Source organism: Eulemur rufifrons, chromosome 7 (assembly GCF_041146395.1).
Source record: "Eulemur rufifrons isolate Redbay chromosome 7, OSU_ERuf_1, whole genome shotgun sequence".
Taxonomy (NCBI): Eukaryota; Metazoa; Chordata; class Mammalia; order Primates; family Lemuridae; genus Eulemur; species Eulemur rufifrons.
This window is the reverse complement of record NC_090989.1, coordinates 148,063,763-148,086,057: the sequence shown is the minus strand read 5'-3', so window position 1 is coordinate 148,086,057 and position 22,295 is coordinate 148,063,763. Positions and strand designations below refer to the sequence as shown.

Below are 22,295 nucleotides of genomic sequence, written 5' to 3'. Positions count from 1 at the left end.
CAGAAGCTGGCCCTGAATATAATCTTATTGATTCATGCATGCTTAAAATGTCTTTAGGCTTATTCAGTAAGATTTATGTGTCTTAAAACCTAAAACTGACTGTAACAGGACAAGAGGAGCTCACACCTCTTAAGGATTTACTGTTTTTAGGCCCAGAGAGCTTTTAGGAAACACTGTGTAGACAGGACAGAAACCAGACAGGTCATCAACCATCAGACTCTGACCAGCTTAGAGGAAGTGAGGAGAAACACAGCCCCCAGCAAGACAGATGAGCCGGAGCAGAGGATTAGCAAGCTCTCCATCACCAGGTGTGGACTGGAGTCACAGGGCCAAGCACCTAGTAAAGGACAAAAAGAAAGTAAGGGCGGAAGAGAGGGAAGGAGGGAGAGACGGAGAGAGGGAGAAAGGCTGGTCTAACTCTGTTTTTCACCTTTTGAAAAGTTTCTTGCTGACCCAAGACACCAGGCTAGGCTCTAAGAAACGAGGATAAAGACACAGGATTAGAGAAATCATGGAGCTAGAGAGGCCAGAGGGGGGCTCAGAGACCCTGCTTGCGGCTGCAGAGAACTATGAAGGAGAAAGTGGTAGGAATCCGGGGCCCCTCCTCCCCACTCAGCCCTGCTGCTCACACCCCACAGGGGTCACTTGCCTCCTGTGAGCCTGGACAAGGGGATGACGGGACAAGCGGATAGGGGGAAGCAGCCTCTAAAGTCCCTCCACTCTGCCTGCCAATCATTCAGTGTCACCATTTCCCTACCACATGGCCACGGACAAGCTGCGAAACAGCAGAGAGCAAGACAGAAACAACTTCTATTGTGGTCTTTTCTCCTTTCCGGACACACCACAAAGAAAACAAACAGCAGACACACCCGGCAAACACACTTACCACATGAGTTTGTCCCAATAAGCTTGCCTTGGCCGAGTCCTGGCAGAGTCTGGGCCCTTACGGGCTGCCCGAATTGAAAAACCAATGCCATGTGCGGACGTAAACTCCAAACGCAACTCAGAGAAAGAAGTGATCCTCCATGAGAACCCAGCCTGGGCACAGCCACCCTCGCCTGCCTTCCTCAGCAGTTTTCTGAGTGTGCCTGTTAGGGCAAATCCTAAGACTGTGAGCTGCCCTAGAAGCACAATGGGTTACGTAACTCCGGGCAGCCTGGGAGCCCTATCGGCTCATCTTGTTAAACCACCCCAAAATGACGCACCCAAAAATGTGATACCTCTAGACTGGGGGCCGGGGAGTAGCAGGGAAATCACGGCTTTGTGACGGGCATTTTGGTTTTGCCTAAAAATTAGAATGGAACAAAAAGTCTGCTGTTCGTCTCAGGGCTCGCTGGGAACTGGGGGAGGAAAGTATTTATCAGAGGCTGCGTGCCAAGCAGCGTCCTGGGAGTGCACTTGGCAGAGCGCTGGGCGTCCACACGTGCATTCCTGGGGCTACGCTAGGTCCCTCGGATAACTGTCTCCATTTTATGTCTCCTTTCCATGACCATCTAGTAAGACTTTAATCTGAGCATGTTCTGCATCCTCTGGCCGCCCAGCACCTTAAACGCACAACAGCACTTGTGTCTACATGCCTGTGTACCAAGCCTCTGCTAACCATGACAGCACTGAGCTGTTTCTCAGCTCCCCCCGGTCCCAACGAAGAACCTCGCATTACCATGTCCTATAGGGTTTGACATTTCAGCACTGCTTTCTGCTGTTTCTTTGCCCTCAGTGGTCAAGTCCAGAGAAAGTGAAACTACTTTAACAGGCTGGCTGTTTCCTGGATTTCACTGCTACAGACACCACTAGAATCCTAGGGCTTTTCACATGGGCTTTTTTTTTTTTTCTTTCTTTTTTCTTTTAACTTCTGCCCTTTGTGAACAAAGTTCACGTGTTTGGACAAATGTAGATGCAGTTGGGACATCACCTCCTCCACGAAGCCGTCCTGGTCCTCCCCTGTCCTTTCCCCTCCAAGGTTCGGCCAGGCACCCTCTGTGGCACCCTCCTGTGTGCCGCGCTTGCCACTGCGTCAACCTCGGGTACAGGCAATTTCCACTCACTCATCCATCTCCCCAACCAGACTGCATTCCTGGGCAGCAGAGAACACATGCCCTGGAGACCCCCAGACGTGGATGCAACTCCTGCCCCTCAGAGCTCAGGGATTGCAGGCAAGATGCTGACGCTTTTGAGATTTAGTCACTTCACCTGCAAAAAGAGGATAACCATACCCACTTTGTGGAGTTGCAGTAATAATTAAACGACACAATTTATTCACCCAACAAATGTTCAATGAGCACTGGCCACATGTAGGCACTATTTTAGTTACTGGGATTCAGGTGTGCACGAAGCAGACACAGTCCTTGTCCTTGAGGAGTTTACAGTCAATTGCAAGTTGGGCAGACAAAATGCAAACACACAACAGCCCAGAGGATGGTTAAGTCTGGGGAGAAAAATAAAGCAGGAAAGGGAGATAGGGAAAGAAGAGGTGGATCACTCTTTACTTAGGGTGGTCACAAAAGGCATCCCATGAAATGTCACTTGGAGAAGGAAGAGGGGTCATGAGGACATCTGGGGCTAAGGCAATCCAGGTGTGAGGCAACAGCAAGAACAAAGGCCCTGAGGCTGGCACACCTGTACTGTTGAAGGATTAGTGAGCAGGCCGGCATGCCTGGAGCGGAGTGGGGTGAAGGGGGAGCCCATGACTCAGATCCTCAGAGGCCACTGCAAGATGGAGCTCACTGTGGGTTTGGAGGAGAGTTCGACCATCTGACTTTATATTACAAGCCAACTGTCGCGGCTGGGGGAACACAGACTGCAAAGAGGCAAGGGCGGCAGCAGGAGGCCCAGCTGGAAGGCCAGTGCAATCACCCAGGCATGCCATGAAGGTGGCTGGGCTGCTGGGGAGCCGTGAGAAATGGCCAAATTCTGGACACACTCTGAAGATAGAGCCAACAGAACTCCTGGCAAACGGGTGTAAAAGAAAAACAGAAGTAATAAAGGCCTCCAAGGTTTTTGCCTTGAGCCACCAGAATGATGCAACGACCATTTACAAGGATAGGGAAGCCCCCAAAGCAGTGTGTGTGTGGGGGTGGGGGGGGACAGTGGAAATCAGGAGCTCATTCTGGGCTGCGTAAGCTAGAGGTGCATGTTAGACATCTAAGTAGAAACTTACGTAGAATTAGACTGAGATGTCTGGCATATAGGAGAAAGGTCCGGGTTGAGGATAGAATACAGGTTGCTTTTAAAACCCAGATACTGGCGAGATCACTTGGTGTGTGGACGTGCATGGGAGAGCGAAGGGGCGGAAGGTCTGAGCCCTGGCTCCCCAATGTCCCCAGACTTGGGAGAAGAGGAGCTGTAGCCGCCAAGGCAGGAGGATGAGGAGCTGGTGGAGGCCCAGAACCCAAGTGAGGACTGTGTTTCCAGGAGAAGGGAGTGATTGACAGTGTCAACTACAGCTGAACCTTGAAGGAAGGCAAAAAATGAGGACGTACCCCTGGACTGACAAGGCCGTCAGTGCTGGGGGATGGTGGGGCATGAGCCTGTCCACAGTGGGCTCAGGAGAGAACAGAAAAGAAACTGGAGAACACAGACAGGGGAGCAGAGACACAGGGTACTGGCCTGTGGGGAACGTGAGGCTGAGAAGGATTCTGCTTAAGAAGGGAGAGATCATAGCATGTTTTTGTGCTGACAGGAAAGATGTATGTTTGAGGGGTTAAGGATGATGCAGTAGAGAAAGGGAAGAAGTTGAAACCGTGTCCTTCAGGGGGCAGATGAGCAGGGGCGGGACTCAGTGCACAGGTGGAGGACAACATGTGTGGGCCACTCAAGAGGATGGGAGAGGAGGTGTGCAGGGGTCTGGCACCGGGCCGTCCCTGTGCCCATCTATAGCCGGGAAACTCCTGACACACAGGAGGTCCTAAGACTTAACTGGTAACACAGAACAATGAGAACCTACTAGAAGCAAACCTGCATATATTAAACTATCATCAGGCATTAATTTAAACAGGAGGACAAAAGCAAAAACTGCAGGCAAGAATGGGAAATAGGGAAAGATTTGTTAAAGGATACAAAATTACAGCTAGATAGGAGGAATAAATTCTAGTATTCTACAGCACTGTAGGATGACTATACTTAACAATAATATATAGTTTCAAATAGCTAGGAGGATACTGAAGATTCCTAACACAAGGAAATGATATGTGTTTGAGATGATGCATATGCTAATTACCCTGAGCAGATCACTATACATTATATGCATTGAAACATTACTATGTACCCCATGAATATGTACAATTATAATTTGTCAATAAAAAAATAAATAGAGCAAACTTCTGCATGAACACAACTGGATTTAACTATGATGTTTCTACTTGCTGCTGTTAGGCACACGATTCTACACCATTTCCATAGAAAGCCCTCTCTTGTGCTGGCTCCAAGCACTTGTCTCAGTATTTCCCAGGGGAAAAGAGACAAGAAAGAGCTCTAGTACAAAATGCTTGCATAGCAGATGCTGCCAGTGAACTGGAGGTGATCGTCCTGCTCCTGAGACACAGGGAAGTTGTGACTGACATAGGTATCTATGAGAACCACTACCTTCGCAAATTCTGATGGTGTAGAAAGGGCACAGCACATAGTTCTCCGTTTCTGCATCCCACAATGACAGCACATGCTACTTCCATTGCACATAACTTATTTGTGAAGAACTGAGCTTCAGAGAGAGGAGAAAGGGGCTAAACTACACTAAGCACCTGCTGGGGGCCAGGCATGCTGCTCACAGCTCAAAGTTACAGTCTTTAACATTCATGACAATTCTGGAAAGTGCTGTCTACATCTCAGACAGGTCAGTGACTGACACAAGTCACAGAAGGATTCACTAGCAAAGCAGGTTCTGGATGGGAGGTCTCATAATGCCAAAGCTCAGACTCTTTTGCACTTGGTGGTTCCAAACATCCCTCCCCCCCAGACTGACTCCTGCAGCTGCAGCCCTTCCCCAGTCCTCACTGATGGCCGCCTCCCTCCCTTCCTCCCTAGCAGGGAAAGGGTCCCCATACCGGTAATGGTGCAGGCATCCCGGTACCCTCTGGAGCTGGGAGCATCTTCCACAGCCTCACTTATATAGTGTTCCTCAGGGATGCCCGGGCTGCAGGCTAGGACTGCATGGTTCCACACCTCCGAAGGGGGCACGGAGCTGGCCAAAGTGTCTTCGTGCAGAGCTGTGGCGTCCAGCTTGGCAGGTTTCACAGGGAGGTGCCCACTGCCATCGGGGGCCCCACTGCCGGAGTCTGGGGCAGTCGGGCAGATGGCCCCCAGTAGGTCTGGTGCACCAGCAGGGGCTCTTCACAGGGAATCTACAGGACAATCCAGAGAGAGGGGCACGGTTACTCAGAGTCTATGAATAAACCTGGACAAATCTTTTAAAAATAAGGGCCCCGAGATGATGTGGGTTCATACCGCAAATTCTGAAAAGTGTTTCCTTCAAGTCAAGGCATCTCCAATCACATCAGTTTCAATAAAACAACTGCAGCGAAGTTTCATTCAACTAATCAGGCATCAATACAGACCAAAATAAGAAGCACATGGCTTCCTTTACTTATTGAAACCCGCCTTAAAGTAGCTCTGTGCAAAAAATTAACTAGACCACAGCTAAAATGATGGTGCCTAACCTGAAGTGCGGATATCCAGGAGACCTGGCAACCATGCCGTGTGTGGGAACAGCTGTGCATTTGCAACCCGTAGCAGACACAAACTGATGTGTTCCTACAGGGTTTATGCACACAAAGTGGGTAACATCTTTATTTGTATATTAAATCATGGCAGATGTGCTGTTTCTAACTCTTCCATCCATGTCATATTCTCAACTCTCTAAGAACTTTAGGGTATGCCCCTACCTTAAGCTACAGCAAGAAATTAGAGGACCCCTTTAAGAAGACTGCTGAGAAAGGGGCGGTACATGACACCGGCTGTTGAGGACTCCACTCTGCCTCAGTAATACAAACCTACACGCAGGAGATTCCTCACATATTTCCGGAGAGCACTGCTGCCCCTCCCCCCAGCCCACCTCCACACACACTGCACGTGTGCGTGTGTACACACAAACACACACGCCTCGCAGAATGTCAAACAGGAACTCAGTGAACACGGCAGGAAGTCTACAAAACACTCTTTAGCACAAGAGATCTCAAAGCGTGGTCTGAGAACCCCTGGGGTTTCCTGAGACTGGTTCAAAGGGTCCACAAAGTCAAAACTATTTTCTACGACTCTTTCACTCTCATTCCTTCACTGAGGTACAGTGGAATTTTCCAGAGACGACATGATGTACGATGATGCCATTGCTCTGAAGAATACTTAATGAAATCTGTGCTTCGGTATCTCTGTGGTTGAAAATCTTACGTTTTAATTTCTAATACAATACATATGAATCAAGACAACTATATAAACAAAAGTTCTTTGGGATGCTCAATAATTCTGAGGGGTCCTGAGACCAAAAAAATATATATAAATTAATAATAAACCTTTAGAACCACTGCTTTAATAAATGATGTATTATAGTTCATTTTTTAAAAACAAAAACAGAAAAATGAAGAAGTTAACAGACATTTTACCCAACATGGTACAGTCAGTTCTGAAAAAAAACTATAACCCTGAAGCCATGACATTTTTCCTCATCAAGAGTTTATTTACAAAAAGACACCAAGAGAGATAGATCCCTTATCTGAAATACCTGAGACCAGAAGTGTTTCAAAATTTCAGATTTTGGATTATTTGCATTATACTTACCAGTTTAGCATCCCATTAACCTGAAAATCCAAAATCCAAAATTTTCCAATGAGCATTTCCTCTGAACATCATGTGGATGTTCAAAAAGTTTTGGATCTCAGAATTTCAGATTAGGGATACTCAACCTGTAGAAATGAACTCAGCCCAGGTGATAAACTTTCCACCCTCATTAAAATGGGCAAAAAAACCATAAAAATGGGAAGGGGGTGTGGGCATATACCCCTGGTGAAAAGGGAAAGCTAACATGAAAAGCTTGGAACTTTTAGGAATTTCTGCAAGACAATGCATAGATAAAACTAGATTGTCGTATCTAATCAGCGACCTGAATACAGACAAATGGATAAGCTGCCTCACAAAAAAATTCCTGAATCCACAAGTAGAACCCCAAAACGTGGGCAGCAGGGGCTGGAAGAGGGTAGACTAGAAGACTCCCAGAAGTTCTCGGCAGTGGTCAAGGGGCCAGGATGAGGATTCACTGGGCGACGCTAAGGAAAGCTGGGCGCTACCACCACGTACCCAGCCACAGGCCCAAGGAGGCTTCTCCTCGCTGGTCAAGTTCTGATTCTTGGTCTGGATGCTGACTTGCCAACTACAGTCAGTGCGTGAAAAGCCACGAAGCTACACTCTCCCATCTATACACTTTTTTGTGTGTATAGTTCCATAAACTGGAGGACAGATTCATGAATGCAGATCCTGAATCTGTGAATTAGCTTAAAAAATCATCCCTAAACTAAGAAGATAAAAAGGCACATTGATTAGAGTTACAGAAAAATCAATAAAGATTTAATATGAAAAAGAGCAAAGTATATAAAAACAATCTTTAAAGGATTTTCTAGAGCTAAAGATTTACACCTTTAAATCAAAAGTTTCCACTCCAAGACTCAGACAAAATTAATGAAAAAAAAATCCTAAATATAATCTAGAGAAAATTGTAAATTCCAAAGATGTAGATAAAAAGGTAACCCCATATCTCCATATGCCATGCCAGTGGAATAAGTTTCTTAGAAATTTAAGTGAAAAATAATCATGTAACACTTCTATACCCAATTAAACTATTATAATATGCAAAGGCAACAGAAAAACATTGTCAGGTATTTCAAAACTTAAAGACCCTGATACTCTTGAGGGGGGTCCAAGTATGCTGACAACAACTCATGAGCTGTTACCAACAGGTCAACATCAAGAACTTAAAGGTAAAGAAAATATGGTAAAGTAAAAATGACAGTGAAATTAAGCCAGGAACATTTAAAAATCAATGTCTAAATAATGCACATGATTCACAAACCTAAATCAAACAGCCCCAAAGAGAAACGGGCAAAGTATATAAAAATTCTTTCCCTCTGCCAAAATACACCCCCCAAATATTTTAAGGAAATGGTGATTTTAAAAATCTCTTAACAGATTAACAAAGATTAAAAAATTACAATAGTGTTCAATTTGGTAATTGTTTTAGGAAACTCATAGTCTTATGCATTACTGGAGTAGGGTGAGGAGTACAAATTCACAAAGACAGCCTGACAAAATGCATGCGGCTCTTTGGCCTGTGTATGCACAGGTCAGAGGTGTTAATCAAAGTGAACTGCTACAAACAACCTAACATGCAACAGAAGAGCACTGAGACATTAATTACGGTGCAGTCATAGAGAAGTCAACTACGCCACCATGAAAAGGAAGGTTCGGAGTGGGTATGAATTTGTCAACATGGAAAGATGCCATAGACAGACAGAAAGTAGAAAATGAATGTGAGCCAGGCGCTGTGGCTCACGCCTGTAATCCTAGCACTCTGAGAGGCCAGGGCGGAAAGATCGCTTGAGGTCGGGAGTTTGAGACCAGCCTGAGCAAGAGTGAGACCCCCATCTCTACTAAAAAATAGGAAATAAGTTAGCTGGGCAACTAAAAATAGAATAAATTAGCCAGGTGTGCCAGCGCATGCCTATAGTCCCAGCTACTTGGGAGGCTGAGGCAGGAGGAACAAGCCCAGGAGTTTGAGGTTGCTGTGAGCTAGGCTAATGCCACAGCAGTCTAGCCATGGCAGCAGAGTGAGACTTTGTCTCAAAAAAAAAAAAGAAAGAAAGAAAGAAAAAGAAAATGAACATGGACTTCAAAAGGTTCTACAAAATGAATTAACAAGTTGAACTTTCACTTAGCCCGGAAACATATTGCTATAAAATAAATATTTCAAGTATAAGCACTTTCTAAAAACACAAAATTCGGAGACATCAGCAAATGCTCACTCAAGCCTTAAAAGAGAACACAAGCAACAGCTCTGAAGTCCAAAGAACACTTCATATGTGCAGCAACTGGCAAAGCCATTCAAAAGCTTGAGAGGTATCTTTTGAAGTGAAAAGACTAATCTTTCACACTTATTAAAATCAAGTAGGAAATACCCTACATTTCTATCAATAGAAAACCAGTTATAAACTACCACACATCCAAACTACTGAATTCTGTAAAATGAGATAATCCATACAGGGCACCTACCTCCATGCCTGGTACACATTAAGTTCTCAAAATAATTGTTATCATCGACATTATAATTTCCAGATTCTCAGAATCAGGCACCTTTCTTGGTTCTACCACAATATTCATATGTCAGCATTTCCAAAACTATTTTAACAATGAAACCTTTTTCCACACACCTATTCACATGGCATTTATTTCATGGAGTACACTTTGGGGGACACTCTATTCTGGACACAATCTTCATGCCTTGTCTATCCAACACCACTTATCCAGGGCTCATCTCCCCCACAACACTGTGAGCTCCTTGAAAGCATCGGCTGGTCCTGGCACTTATTAGGTACTATGTAAATGTTTACAACAATAATGATGAAATAAGGGGTTTGGTCCAAATGACTTTGAGGACCCCGCAACACTATAAAGCTGTGGTTCTATGATCCACACAGGAACCAAATTACCTACTGCTGACCTTGAATTCAGACTAACAGAAATCAATGGAAAACCACCTGAAGTATTCCAGGTATACGGACCAACCACAACCCATGGGCTCTCTGGATGGCTCCAATTTAACCCTATGTCATCTTTTTCAATACAAATCAATACACATCAAATGTGATTTAATGGCCAAACATATATAGACCAGGAAGCCTCATTTACAGACCCCTCAAAAGCTGGTTTGCGAGACCCTCATCCAGTTTCTAGGTTGAAGAAAGAGTTAGCATGAGCCCTCTGGGGAGACCCAGGAACTGTGGAAGAAGGGATTATAAGGCTTCCCCAAGGTGCAATGCCTAACTTCACCCAGTACACGGGCATTTCTGGGGCTTCACAGGGGGCTCTGGAACAAAGCAACTGCCAGCCTGGGCGCTCTCTGGCTCCAGCAAACCCTGGCACACCATGCAAAAGGCTTCTTTCAGGCAGAGGAAACAAACAAGGCTTAAGAAAAGTGAGGGTGGATAGCCCTGAGAGATGAAAGCGTCTCTGTTGAATTCATCAAATTCTGCCTAGGGAGCCTGCAGGAAGGCAGGAATTTTCTTAGCAGAGGAGTGAGAAATTCTGCAACCTGGTCAGTTTTTCAGCAAAAGAGGTGCCAGGAAAAGAAGTAGGAGAAAGTATACATGGAGGAGGCTTTGCCGTTGAGCTGAGCCTGCGGCACTGGCCCAGGTCCACTGCCTCACTCTTCTCAACTCAGTAGTCAATGACTGCAACACCCAGGTTGTTAAAGAGTACTTGATGGGCTGCTCAAGTTTATTTCAGTTTGTTGCTGGGCTCAAATTTGCTGACAAAGTACACCTGTGCAAGTTCCTAAGCTTTTTCTCTCCCTCCAATATGTATTTTTGTGGCTCAGAACCTGAACTAAAACCCAAGGAGCTGTGTGACACTGAGGAGATGGTGTCACATCTCTGGGCCTCAGACCCCTCTCATCTGGACAAGGAAAGAACTGAACAAGCATCAACAAGCAGCCTTCTAGCTACACCCCTCCAGGAGCTGCAAAAAAAAGGGCAGGCAGAATTGCAGGAGGGCTTCTCCACTCTCCCTCGTGCTACGACCATGAAACCATCCCCACCCACACCTAGGTGACTTCTGGCAGGAGATCCAAGTAGTCACCAGCAGACAGAGCTGCCCTCTGTGAACAATAAATCACCTATTTTTACAAGGAGTAAAAAGGGAGCTTCCTCCAGGACAAACTCAGAATTTGTAAGGAGAAAACCAGAATTAGCTCCAGATTGGAGCTCCGACAGGTAACAAGGAGAAACCAGTCCTGGGTGACCCCCTCTGTGGCCAGCCAGGTGCTTGAACTTTCAGGGTTTTCTCTTTCTGGGGAGATGCATCTGACATACCCAGAGACTGGGATTTTATTCAACAATTCTGAACAAACAGGTCCAAGTACAGCAAAAGTTTTCAAAAAGAGAGTGTTCACCAGGATTATGTCCGTCTTCTATTGCTGTTGTAACAAATCACCACAAACTTAATGGCTTGAGTTAACACCTACTGCTCAAATCCCACTTCCACAGGTTAGAAATCCATCTCACCAAGCTCCTACCAAGGTGTTGGCAGGGGAGTGTCCACTACTGGAGGCCCTGGGAAAGAACTGGTATCCACGCTTATTCAGGTCGTTGGCTGAATTCAGTTGTGGTTATAGGATTGAAGTCTCTGTTTCCAGCTGGCTGTCATCTGGGACTGGTCCTTGTTCCTAGAGGCTGCCCGTGTTCCTTATGCTTTCCATGAGCTCCTGGAGGCCCCTCTCCTGTCCCTGCATGTGGCCCCCACATCTCAGAGCCAGCAACAGCACATGGAATCCTTCTCGTGCTGGAATGGCCACAACTTCCCCTTCTGCCACATCTTTCTAGCTTCCTCTTCCGCCTTCCTTTTCTGTTTTTAAGGGCTCATGAGATTACACTAAGCCCATTCAGGTCATCCCGGATAATCTCCCTATCAAGGTCACGTGGTTCATAGCCCTAACTCCATCCACAAAGTCCCTTTGTGGCAGCGCCTAGATCAGTGCTCGACTGCATAACCGGTGGGCGGCAACCTTCAGGGGATGAGTTTAGGATTTTGCCTCCCACAAGGACCTTCCGTTCTGAAGGCACAGGCTGCCTTGGGAGCCCCTGTTGCCCCAGGCCTAGTGAGAAGGCAAACCACAGTCATCCCACAGCCACCCAGACCCTCTGGCCCCAGAAGATGATGATTTAGACCTGACAGTGACGGCCAGACAGACCTGGCTTTAGTCCCAGCTCAGCCACCACCTACTGACAGCAGCCTCTGGTCAGGTTGTGAGATTTCTCTCGTCTACAAGAGGTGGGTACCATCGCCTCCTTGTCAAGTTGCTGAAAGCAGACATGATTAAATTAGGTAGCCTGCCGGGCCTAAGATGGGAGGCCTGAGACTCTCCTCAGGGGTCGTAAGTATTTAGCCAATGAACATGCAACAGAGGCATGTTTTAGACACTTTGTTTCTGTCTGAGGAGCAATCACATGGGAAGGCCAGCTAACCTGCAGGCTGTACATGGTCCTAAAGGAAACCAGTCATTTGGAAGCAGGGTGGGCACTCTAGGACCTTGGCTCTCATCTGAGGCCAGCTCACTCTGAAGGGCCCCCCCTAAGGCGCAACCAGCACTGCAGTCTCCCCACTCTCTGACCAGGGCAATATTCTTTTTCTTGCCATCTTACAGCTACTTCTCTGAGCAAACTGCTGCCTGCTTCGAAGGGGAGGAGACCAACATGTGCTCTTTTAAAGTGCAGACAACTCCAGCACTGCTGTAATTGTAAAAGGAGCCACAGGTCTGGCACTATGTTTAGTAATTAACATGTGTGACCCTGTTTAAGGCTTACAACCTATTAAGTAATATCAGCACCCACTTTTTACAGGTTCAGAGAGACTAAATAACTTGTCTAGGATTTGAGCCCAGCTTTTTTTTTTTTTTTGAGACAGAGTCTCGCTCTGTTGCCCGGGCTAGAGTGCCATGGCGTCAGCCTAGCTCACAGCAACCTCAAACTCCTGGGCTCAAGCGATCCTTCTGCCTCAGCCTCCCGAGTAGCTGGGACTACAGGCATGCGCCACCATGCCCAGCTAATTTTTTTCTATATATATTTTTAGTTGTCCAGACAATTTCTTTCTATTTTTTAGTAGAGACGGGGTTTCGCTCTTGCTCAGGCTGGTCTTGAACTCCTGACCTCGAGCGATCCTCCTGCCTCGGCCTCCCAGAGTGCTAGGATTACAGGCGTGAGCCACCACACCCAGCCGAGCCCAGCTTTGAATGGCTTACTCTATTACAACTTGAGTAATACTGTGCTTACAGAAGCCCAGAGTCCCATGGAGAGTCAGACATTCTGTGTGATTCTTGACCACTAACCATTCTCCTACATGTGTCCACTGTCTCTTAAAACAACCCCCTTCCCACAACTAGAGCAAAGGAACTCTAGCAAAGACACACTGAGGCTGTTCAAATCCATGTAAGAAATATGCACACCCCAGCCAGCCCAAAGACAGGGGCTGACCCCGGGGCCATGCCAGGTAGTAGGCAACTGGTGGGCAACCATGCAGAAGTCTGCTCCTCCCCAACTTCATCTTACCATTCTCCTGCCTCATTTGACCTCTCTGGCATTCCCACCAGTCCAGGCCAGCTCCTTAAATAACTGGACAAGTGGCTGAGTAGTGGAAAATATCATGTAAGAGCTGAACATTTGGGAGACGAAGAGGAGACAAGTTGCAAGTTTACAGCAACGATGCCAGGTCAATGCAAGAGCAAGGGATCAAGAAGCTGCCATCGGGCTCACAGGACACTCACTACACAGCTCATGACTGGCTTTCAGGAGCACTCCGCCATGTGTCCCTCCTGTAAAACAACCCAATGCTATAGCTTGGGAGATCTATTCTCATTTTGTGAGTTAGGGGTGGGGAAAAGGCTTAAGGAAAGGTTAAGTGATTTGATCAAAGTTTTATCTCAGATAATGGAAGCAGGAACACAATTCCTTATTACCTGGAAATTTCAACTACTGCTGTACTATGCTGCAAAGGGAAGGAGCATCTTAGGAAAGGGTATGTTGACCACCCACAGAACAAGAAAGATTTGGTTGTAGGAGCCGATACCAGCAACTGCAGTCAGAAAGTGAGAGTAGTGTCAGGGTAACCAAGGCCCAGGAAAGGGATGCCAAATGGTCTCAGAGATGAGACCAGGCCAGGGCCTCTTGTGAACTCCTGTGAGAGCCCTCGACAGCCCGTTGAAAAGGAGAGGCCAGGACAGGTGGGGGATATGGGCAGCCCGTTACAGATTCTGCCAGAATGACTTCAGGGCAGATTTGCACATGGACTAGGGGCTACCTGCGTGGGCTGTAGCACGTGCCTGTCCTCTCTTGCTCTTTCTTTCCCATGCTCAGGTTCACACACGTGCAAACACACACATGCACACACATACACATACACAAAATAAATGCCACTTTTAAGGCTAAACCTTTCTCTGGCTATGGAGAAAGTTAATCCCCCCAAATTATAAGGAAATCAATAATCACTCAAAGAAAATTTCCATAACTCAAGGCAACTGGAGAAAAATGAGTCTGACCCAATTTAGTTCCAAAATCCAGCCCTCTCTCTTTTCTAAACTTTGCTTAGGACAGAAGCAAACACACACCCTGCTGCCAGTAGCACCTATGAAGTGAGAACAAATCCATTTAATTGATTGAGGTCTCATGAATGAAAAGTACTGTCACGTAACCAAATCCCTTTTTCCAAAAATAATTCTGCTGCAACTAAGAGAACTGAAATGCCCAACCATGCTGCCTTCTGTAAGCCCATCCCTGTCTCCCAGAGTGAGGAAGAAAAAGAATAAAAATACAGTACACTCTGACAGTCTTACGTAACAGTCTGCATCTCCCTCTAGCTGATGGCAGCAGATTTATAAAACACCATAAATAGCTCCCTCTCCTGCCAAAGACGACCAGGCTAAGAGGCTGAGCTGCAGAGCCCGCTCACAGCCTGCCTCTCCTCTTTCATCTGCAATGGAACCTTTATGTGCCTTCCAGCACAAAGCAAGCTCAGTGAGACCAGCTGGCCTGGGCCCAGTGCAGACGTGTGTCACTTGAGAGACCCTAAAAGCTAGTCAAGATATTTTAAAACTTGGTGTCCTCCCCTGAGAGAGAGCACTCCCAGGCCAGTGTAGGAATGGTAACTATAGTACGTTACTCTGCAGAGGGGCTTCCCTAGCTCACCTGGCTAAAAGGCTTGCTGTGTTGGGCAGAGAGTGGCCCTTTGGACACCTAATCCTGCCAGCCAAGGGGCACGAGGCCAGCCTGACAGGCAGCAGGCAGGATGGAGGCGCTTCTCAGAGCAGCATCACAGTGGTACATTCCATGCTCCACTGTAAGTCCTAAACAGAAACTGCAGGGCTCTCTTCACATTCCCAATACATAAGCAGGAATTCTGGAGCCAGGCCAAAGCCTGAGAGGGTGGCGAGAGTGGTATAACCTCAGCCCAGATCCCTGTGGGGTGGTTCATCAGAAATCTGAGATTCCAGGCTGAAAAGCTATTGCTCTGAAGAAGAGAACTTTGCCTGAGAAGGGCCAGATGTCCTGAAGCAGGATGCTCTGCAGCCCACATTACATGTGTCATCACTTTGAATGGCAGGGGGTCTCTGGGGGAGAAAGAAAGGGGAGAAAGAGAGCTGAGGTCCACGGGAAGGCAAGCACATGGGGCCTCACCTGCCCTCCCAATGCACAGGCCTGGAGTAGCAATAAACCTCACCCAGGCAAGACCAGCGGCTGCCCAGCTGTCACACTCCAGGATGAAGTTAATATAATAATAGAGTGAGAAAGAGGCCTAGGAATGCAGGAGGAGGGTGGGAGAGGAAGAAAACAGTTCTCTATTTGTGACCCCTTCTTAGGTCCTGGCTTTTACTGCACTCACTCCCTAAGAGGAGTTTGGAAGTTTGGCTTTAAAGAAAAAAAAAAAAAAAAACCCACATATAATGACTATGACGAGGAAAAGAGCACTATTGGCTGCCATTTACCACACAGTAACTATATAGCTAGCCAGGCCCAGGCACGTTACTCCAGGGAGCGCTTGCCCTAAACTCACAGCAGCCTGCAGGGCCTGCGTCACTGCCCTCCGCAAGTCGCTGATGGGGAAACTGGGGCTGGAAATAACTTGCCCACAGTCCTGAGAACCCAAAGGTGAGGCTGGTGTTGAACCCAAGCCTCTTCACTACCATAGCACACAAGAAACATGCCAATAAATGTGTATGGTAAACATCAATGTAGTTCACTGTATTCTTCTTTCACCCTTACATAGATTTGAAATTTTTCAGAACAAAAAGTTGGGATATAAAAAGAACAACCCTACATGAAAAAAGAAATTTTAAGATTATAACATAATGTCAATTTCAAGGCAAATGCATTCAAAGAAATCATGAAGATTTTTTCACACTAAAAAATGTTAAAATCCACAATAAAAACACTCATGTATGAATCTTTTTTTTTTTTTTTTTTTTTTTGAGACAGAGTCTCACTCTGTTGCCCTGGCTAGAGTGCTGTGGCATCAGCCTAGCTCACGGCAACCTCAAACTCCTGGGCTCAAGTGATCCTCTTGCCTCAGCCTCCCTAGTGGCTGGGACTACAGGCATGTGCCACCATGCCTGGCTAATTTTTTCTATATATTTTTAGTTGTCTAGATAATTTCTTTCTACTTTTTAGTAGAGACGAGGTCTCACTCTTGCTCAGGCTGGTCTCGAACTCCTGACCTCAAGCGATCCTCCCGCCTCGGCCTCCCAAAGTGCTAGGATTACAGGCGTGAGCCACTGTGCCCAGCCGTCATGTATGAATCTTTATTAAAGAAAACTTAATAATAAAAGTTTTCAGGAAAAAAATATCGCTAGTAATCAAAGAAATGAAAATTAAGATGAGATACAATCATGTTACCTATGGAATTGGCATCAATCATAATTATAACCTGTGCTGCTGACAAGGGTGCAGGTGATGAGTTCACTCACACCCAGGAACATGCATCAAAAGCAATTCCACTTCTACAATTATTTTCTAAGAAAAATCGTAACTGTATACAGATATCTAACTTTCCTCTTCTTAGCATTTACGTAACAGGTAAAAAATAGAAAATGAAAATGTCTAATAATACGGATTTCAATTAAATAAGGCATGGTCCACCATATATCATGTCTGCACACTTCTCACCATAACATCATCTCCAATGACACTGCAAAGAAACACATGGTGTCCAAGAAAAGATGCTTGGGATAGATTAAGTGGGAAAATGGAAGGTCACAAAACAGGGTGCAGAATATGATATCTCTATTTAAATAAAAATAAGACACATACAAATATAATTAAAGAGTATTAGGCCGGGCACGGTGGCTCACGCCTGTAATCCTAGCACTCTGGGAGGCCGAGGCGGGTGGATCACTCGAGGTCAGGAGTTCAAGACCAGCCTGAGCAAGAGTGAGACCCCGTCTCTACTAAAAATAGAAAGAAATTATATGGACAACTAAAATATATATATACAAAAAATTAGCCGGGCATGGTGGCGCATGCCTGTAGTCCCAGCTACTCGGGAGGCTGAGGCAGGAGGATTGCTTAAGCCCAGGAGTTTGAGGTTGCTGTGAGCTAGACTGACGCCACGGCATTCACTCTAGCCCGGGCAACAGAGTGAGACTCTGTCTCAAAAAAAAAAAAAAGAAAAAAAAAAAAAAATATTAACAGGCCGGGTGCGGTGGCTCACACCTGTAATCCTAGCACTCTGGGAGGCCGAGGCGGGCGGAATGTTTGAGCTCAGGAGTTCGAGACCAGCCTGAGCAAGAGCGAAACCCCGTCTCTACTAAAAATAGAAAGAAATCATATAGACAATTAAAAATATATATAGAAAAAATTAGCTGGGCATAGTGGCACATGCCTGTAGTCCCAGCTACTCAGGAGGCTGAGGCAGGAGGATTGCTTGAGCCCAGGAGTTTGAGGTTGCTATGAGCTAGGCTGACGCCATGGCACTCTAGCCCGGACAACAGAGTGAGACTCTGTCTCAAAAAAAAAAAAAAGAATATTTCCAGTAGGATTTCATCTTCACAGGCATCCCATCCCCACCCACAGACCTGCACCCAACAGTCCTGGGTCACCCTCCTACTCAGGTCTGTGGCTGACCTCCAACACGACAGCCGCACCTCTCCGTGGTTGAGTGAGCTCAGCACCACTGCACCATCCTACCCACCCACAACTTTTAAACAGCCTGGACATGAGCACATTTCCTAATCACGACCACATGGGCACAAATGCATGTCATAAAGCATTTCCACTACAAGCTCAACCCTTCTGAGGACAGAAAGACACAGTCAGCATTAGTCACTATGTGATGTTGGCCAAGTAAAAGTCAGTTAACCCCTACAACTCTCAGTTTTGTCATCTTTAAAATGGGAAGTAATAAATTAACCTAACAATGCAGGGCTGTCGTAAGGATTAAATGAACTAATACACTAAAGCAAGGAAAACATACTCTAAGCATATAGCATAACACTCAATAAATGACCGCGCTGCAGTTACCACTGAGTTAACTCCCAATAAGAGGGAGTTAATTTGTTGGGGAAAGGAGGACCCTATTTTAACAGGCATTTTCCTACAATCAGGCTATATACAAATTCCAACTACCCATGAATTACATTCCATTCCCCATATTATATGAGCACAAATTGATTAAAATAAAGACCCACTTCTGCCTGTTTAGTTCACTGCTCAATGCCAGGAACATAGTAAAACTCAATGAGTGCACAATGAATTTAGTGACTCACCCTTTATGCTCAAGCCTACAGAAGATAACCAGTCCAATTCTTTTGTCTTAACTACAACTACATGACAGGACAATTATAATTGTAGCAACCTATAAAGTACAATGGATTTTCACTGAGTCACCTGTCATATTAGGGAATGAAATGTTTCAGGGACTTCCTGAGTGACAGGACAGAATGACGGTCAACCAGGATTGTGTCACGGTCAGCTTCTGAAATAAATCTGCAAAACTTATAAAGCTTGATTAAAAAAAAACAAAAAAAAAAACCTCATCTAAGCACCAAAGAGGAACTGAAGTTTTTGTTTTAAAGCACGTATTTTGAATAAAGCTTCATTTCCATATCAGCTTCTCAATGTGCACTGAACTACAGTGAAATCACAGCCTTGTGTTTTTGAAAACAGATTCTGCAGCTATGGAAACAGAAGTTGTCACTATATTCTGACTTCACCGTAGGATCCAGTGAGAAGAAACATCCCAGCCCGGACACAGCTGCTTAGCTACACATATTGTCCTTGTCAGTAAAATGTGCTTAACCATAACCAATAAATAAAGCCCTTAAATTTCTAATTTTCTAGACAAATTGTACCCCATAAAAGTTCCTTCAGCTAACAATTCATACTTCAGGCACATGTGTGAAGAAGTGCCTGATTTTATTAATTCTAAATAATCCCCAGAGAGGCAAGTGGGTTTCACTTGGGCCACATTAGAAGTAACATTCTGGACTTAAGCCAGCTTGATGGCAAAGAAGAAATTCTCTACAAAGCACTAACACAGGCGACTAGAAAGAATGAAGAAAGAATGGGAAACTGTAGCTTGATTTTTTTTTTCAGCCACTTTTGGTAAATAATCCAAAGCAGACCTTGGGATTTCTCAAGAAGTAGCGTGAATAGTTAGAAATGTGCGGAATTGAGGGCAGAAGCCAAGAGCCTCTGTGTATGAATAGCCCAGGAAACAGCGAGGTCAGGGGCCAGGAGGGGCTAAAGGAAGCATGCCGTGTCTTCCCCACAAAAGGCACCCAGTTAGCCTTTCTCACTGAAATTCACAGGGCTGTTACTAGGAAGCTGGTCAAAACAGCCATGTACACACTGAGCAAAGAGTGACAGCTGGGCCTTCAGTCACATAGTTTCAAGGGACAGCAAGATGGCCTCAGAGTGAGCAGCCATGACAAGCACAGCATATAAAGGCAAGAGCAAGACAGGAAGTGAAAAGCGGAAATACACTGGCTAGGAGCTGGGCGGATGGTGGGCAGGGAGGACTGAGGCATGCCCAAGCAGAAGAATGCTCGCTCCTCCCCGGTCCTTGCCAGCCACCAAGCCCGAGAACACCAACGGCGGGCAGTCCCACTTCTCCACAGCTCATGACCCTGCTGCTCACGGGGAGCAATGTCCTCACTCGGCTTTCCCAAGCTGGGCTACCTCTTTTTCTCTCCATGACCATCCCATCGCAGAGCAAGTGGCATCTCTCCATGGCCCTGGTGGGCCTAACACATCCCAGAGCTTCCTCTTCACAAATAAAAGTTTAATATGGGTTTGTTTAGTTGTAAGGGAGGGAAAGCATTTTTGTCAGAAGGAATAAGAAAACCCATAAAAAGTTCAACATGGGTAGAGTTTAAGACTCCAGAGGTAAAGCTGGAGAGGTAGGCAGGGGCAGATCCAGGCCACTCCACCACACAACTCAAGGGGTACTACTCACATTGTAATCTATGCACACGACATTTAGCATAATCCTACACTAAGGTGGCCCTGGCCTTGTACTCGATGGTAAAAAGAGCTTGGCCTTTAACCAGCAGATAAATCCACCAGGGCAGACGTTTTCTCAGCTGCAAAATCCACCCTGACATGTTCAATGAATTAAATGAAACTATGGGCTTTGACATTAGAAAGCTTCCTGACCAGGTGGTCAGGAATGCTCAGTACAAACACACACCACAGATTTAGATCTGCAGAAAGGCACGTTTTAAAACCCATTCCAGTACTTCCACAATTCTATGACCTCTAATTAGAATAAAAAAATATCAAACTTAGGCCAGGCATGGCGGCTCAAGCCTGTAATCCTAGCACTCTGTGAGGCCAAGGGAGGAAGATCACTTGAAATCAGGAGTTTGAGACCAGCCTAAGCAAGAGCAAGACCCCATCTCTACAAAAAATAGAAAGATTAGCCAGGCATGGTGGTAGGTACCTGTAGTCTCAGCTACTTGGGAGGCTGAGGCAAGAGGATCACTTCAGCCCAGGAGTTTAAGGTTGCAGTGAGCTATGATGACACCACTGTACTCTAGCTGGGGTGACACAGCGAGACCTCATCTCAAAAAAAAACAAAAATATATCAGACTAAAGAGACTTTCCCCAACATAACAACAGGTTGAGCACCCCAAATCTGAAAATTCAAAATCTGAAATTCTCTAAACTCTGAAACCTTTTGAGCACTGACATGGTGTTCAAAGAAAATGCTCACTGGAGCATTTTAGATTTCAGATTTTCAAATTTGGGATGCTCAACCAGTAAGCATAATGCAAGTATTCCAAAATCAGAAAAAATTGGAAACACTCATTCCTCATCCAAAATGCTTGGGACCAGCATTTTGGATAAGGAATCCTCAACCTGTATTTAAAAAAAAAAAAAAAAAAAGTATAGCATAGCTACTTAACCCACTGAAAATATACCATTAATATTCTAAGGTAAATTCAATTCATAAATCATTATCAGAAAAGCTTTTCATTTCTGGGAAGTCTATCACAAATATTTTAACAAATATTTTAGGAAACATCTATAAGCTGCTTAAAAATGTTTATTATGCACTTGTATTTCCATGATTAGTTCATAATAAAGTAACATTCATTCTATGCTTATTAGTCTAGAATCACATGGTAGCTTCCTGGATTCCAGCTGACAATATTCCAGAGTTCTTAAGAATTAGAAATTACATTTAGGTTAACTCAAACAACAAGTTCAAAAATTTGTTTCATTCCTTAAAGTCTTCCAACACTGACACCTGACTATCTGTGAAAACATTCACACCCATGACTTGTCACTGGTCTTCCTTGGGTCATATGGTAACAAGGGCTGGAGCAACCAAAATGGGTTCGATCACGTGTCTAGTGCCTTGGCAGGGATGGCTGGAAGACTGGGACTTCTCTCTTGTGTGGCAACATGTTGTCTCCACATGGCTACTCAGGCTTTTCAGATGGTGGCTGGATCCCAAGAAGGGATATTCAAAGAATGAAGCAGAAATTGCAGATCTCTTTAGATTCAGTCTTAAAGTTACACAGTGTCACTTCTGCCACAATCTACTGGTCAAAATAAGTCAAGGCCAGCCCAGGTTCAAGGGGAAAGGATGTAGGTTCTACCTCTCGATGGGAATGTGGCGAGAATTTGCGGCCCACCACGCAGCCGGATGGCATCATTCCCCTTCGACTACAGCGCCAGCCAGGTTGCCCATCTATTTCTCTTTTCACTGTGTGGCTCATCATACTTCTCAAAAGAGCAAACACTCCCTCACAAAGGCACTCCTGGTAGAAAAGTCTGATGTGTTAAAGAACCTGAATGCTTCCTCAGTTATGATCTAGAGCAGGGGTTGGCAACCTTGTTCAGTGAAGAACAAGACAGTGACTATTTCAGGGTTTGAGGGCAATATGGTGTCTGTTGCAACCATGCAACTCTGAGGTTGTAGCACAAAAGCTGCCAAAGACAATATGTAAATGAATGGGTATGGCTGTGTTCCAATAAAGTTTTATTTACCACAACAGGTGGTGGGACAGATTTGGCCCAGAGGTCAATTTGCTGACCCCTGGTCTGGGAGAA

General features: G+C 45.5%; 1 protein-coding gene across 4 annotated transcripts in view; it reads right to left on the bottom strand.

Annotated features, from left to right (window-relative positions):
* Window positions 1-5,300, bottom strand: part of TRAK1 (trafficking kinesin protein 1) — a 116,278-nt gene extending 110,978 nt beyond the window's left edge. For 3 of the 4 annotated variants that reach the window (XM_069475563.1, XM_069475564.1, XM_069475570.1), the window contains exon 1: window positions 887-977. In XM_069475563.1, coding sequence (XP_069331664.1) covers window positions 887-977 — 91 coding nt within the window. Of the gene's footprint in view, window positions 1-886; window positions 978-5,039 lie in introns of those variants that run through there. The other variant, XM_069475569.1, reaches the window with a different exon arrangement.
* Window positions 5,301-22,295: the final 16,995 nt, after the last annotated feature.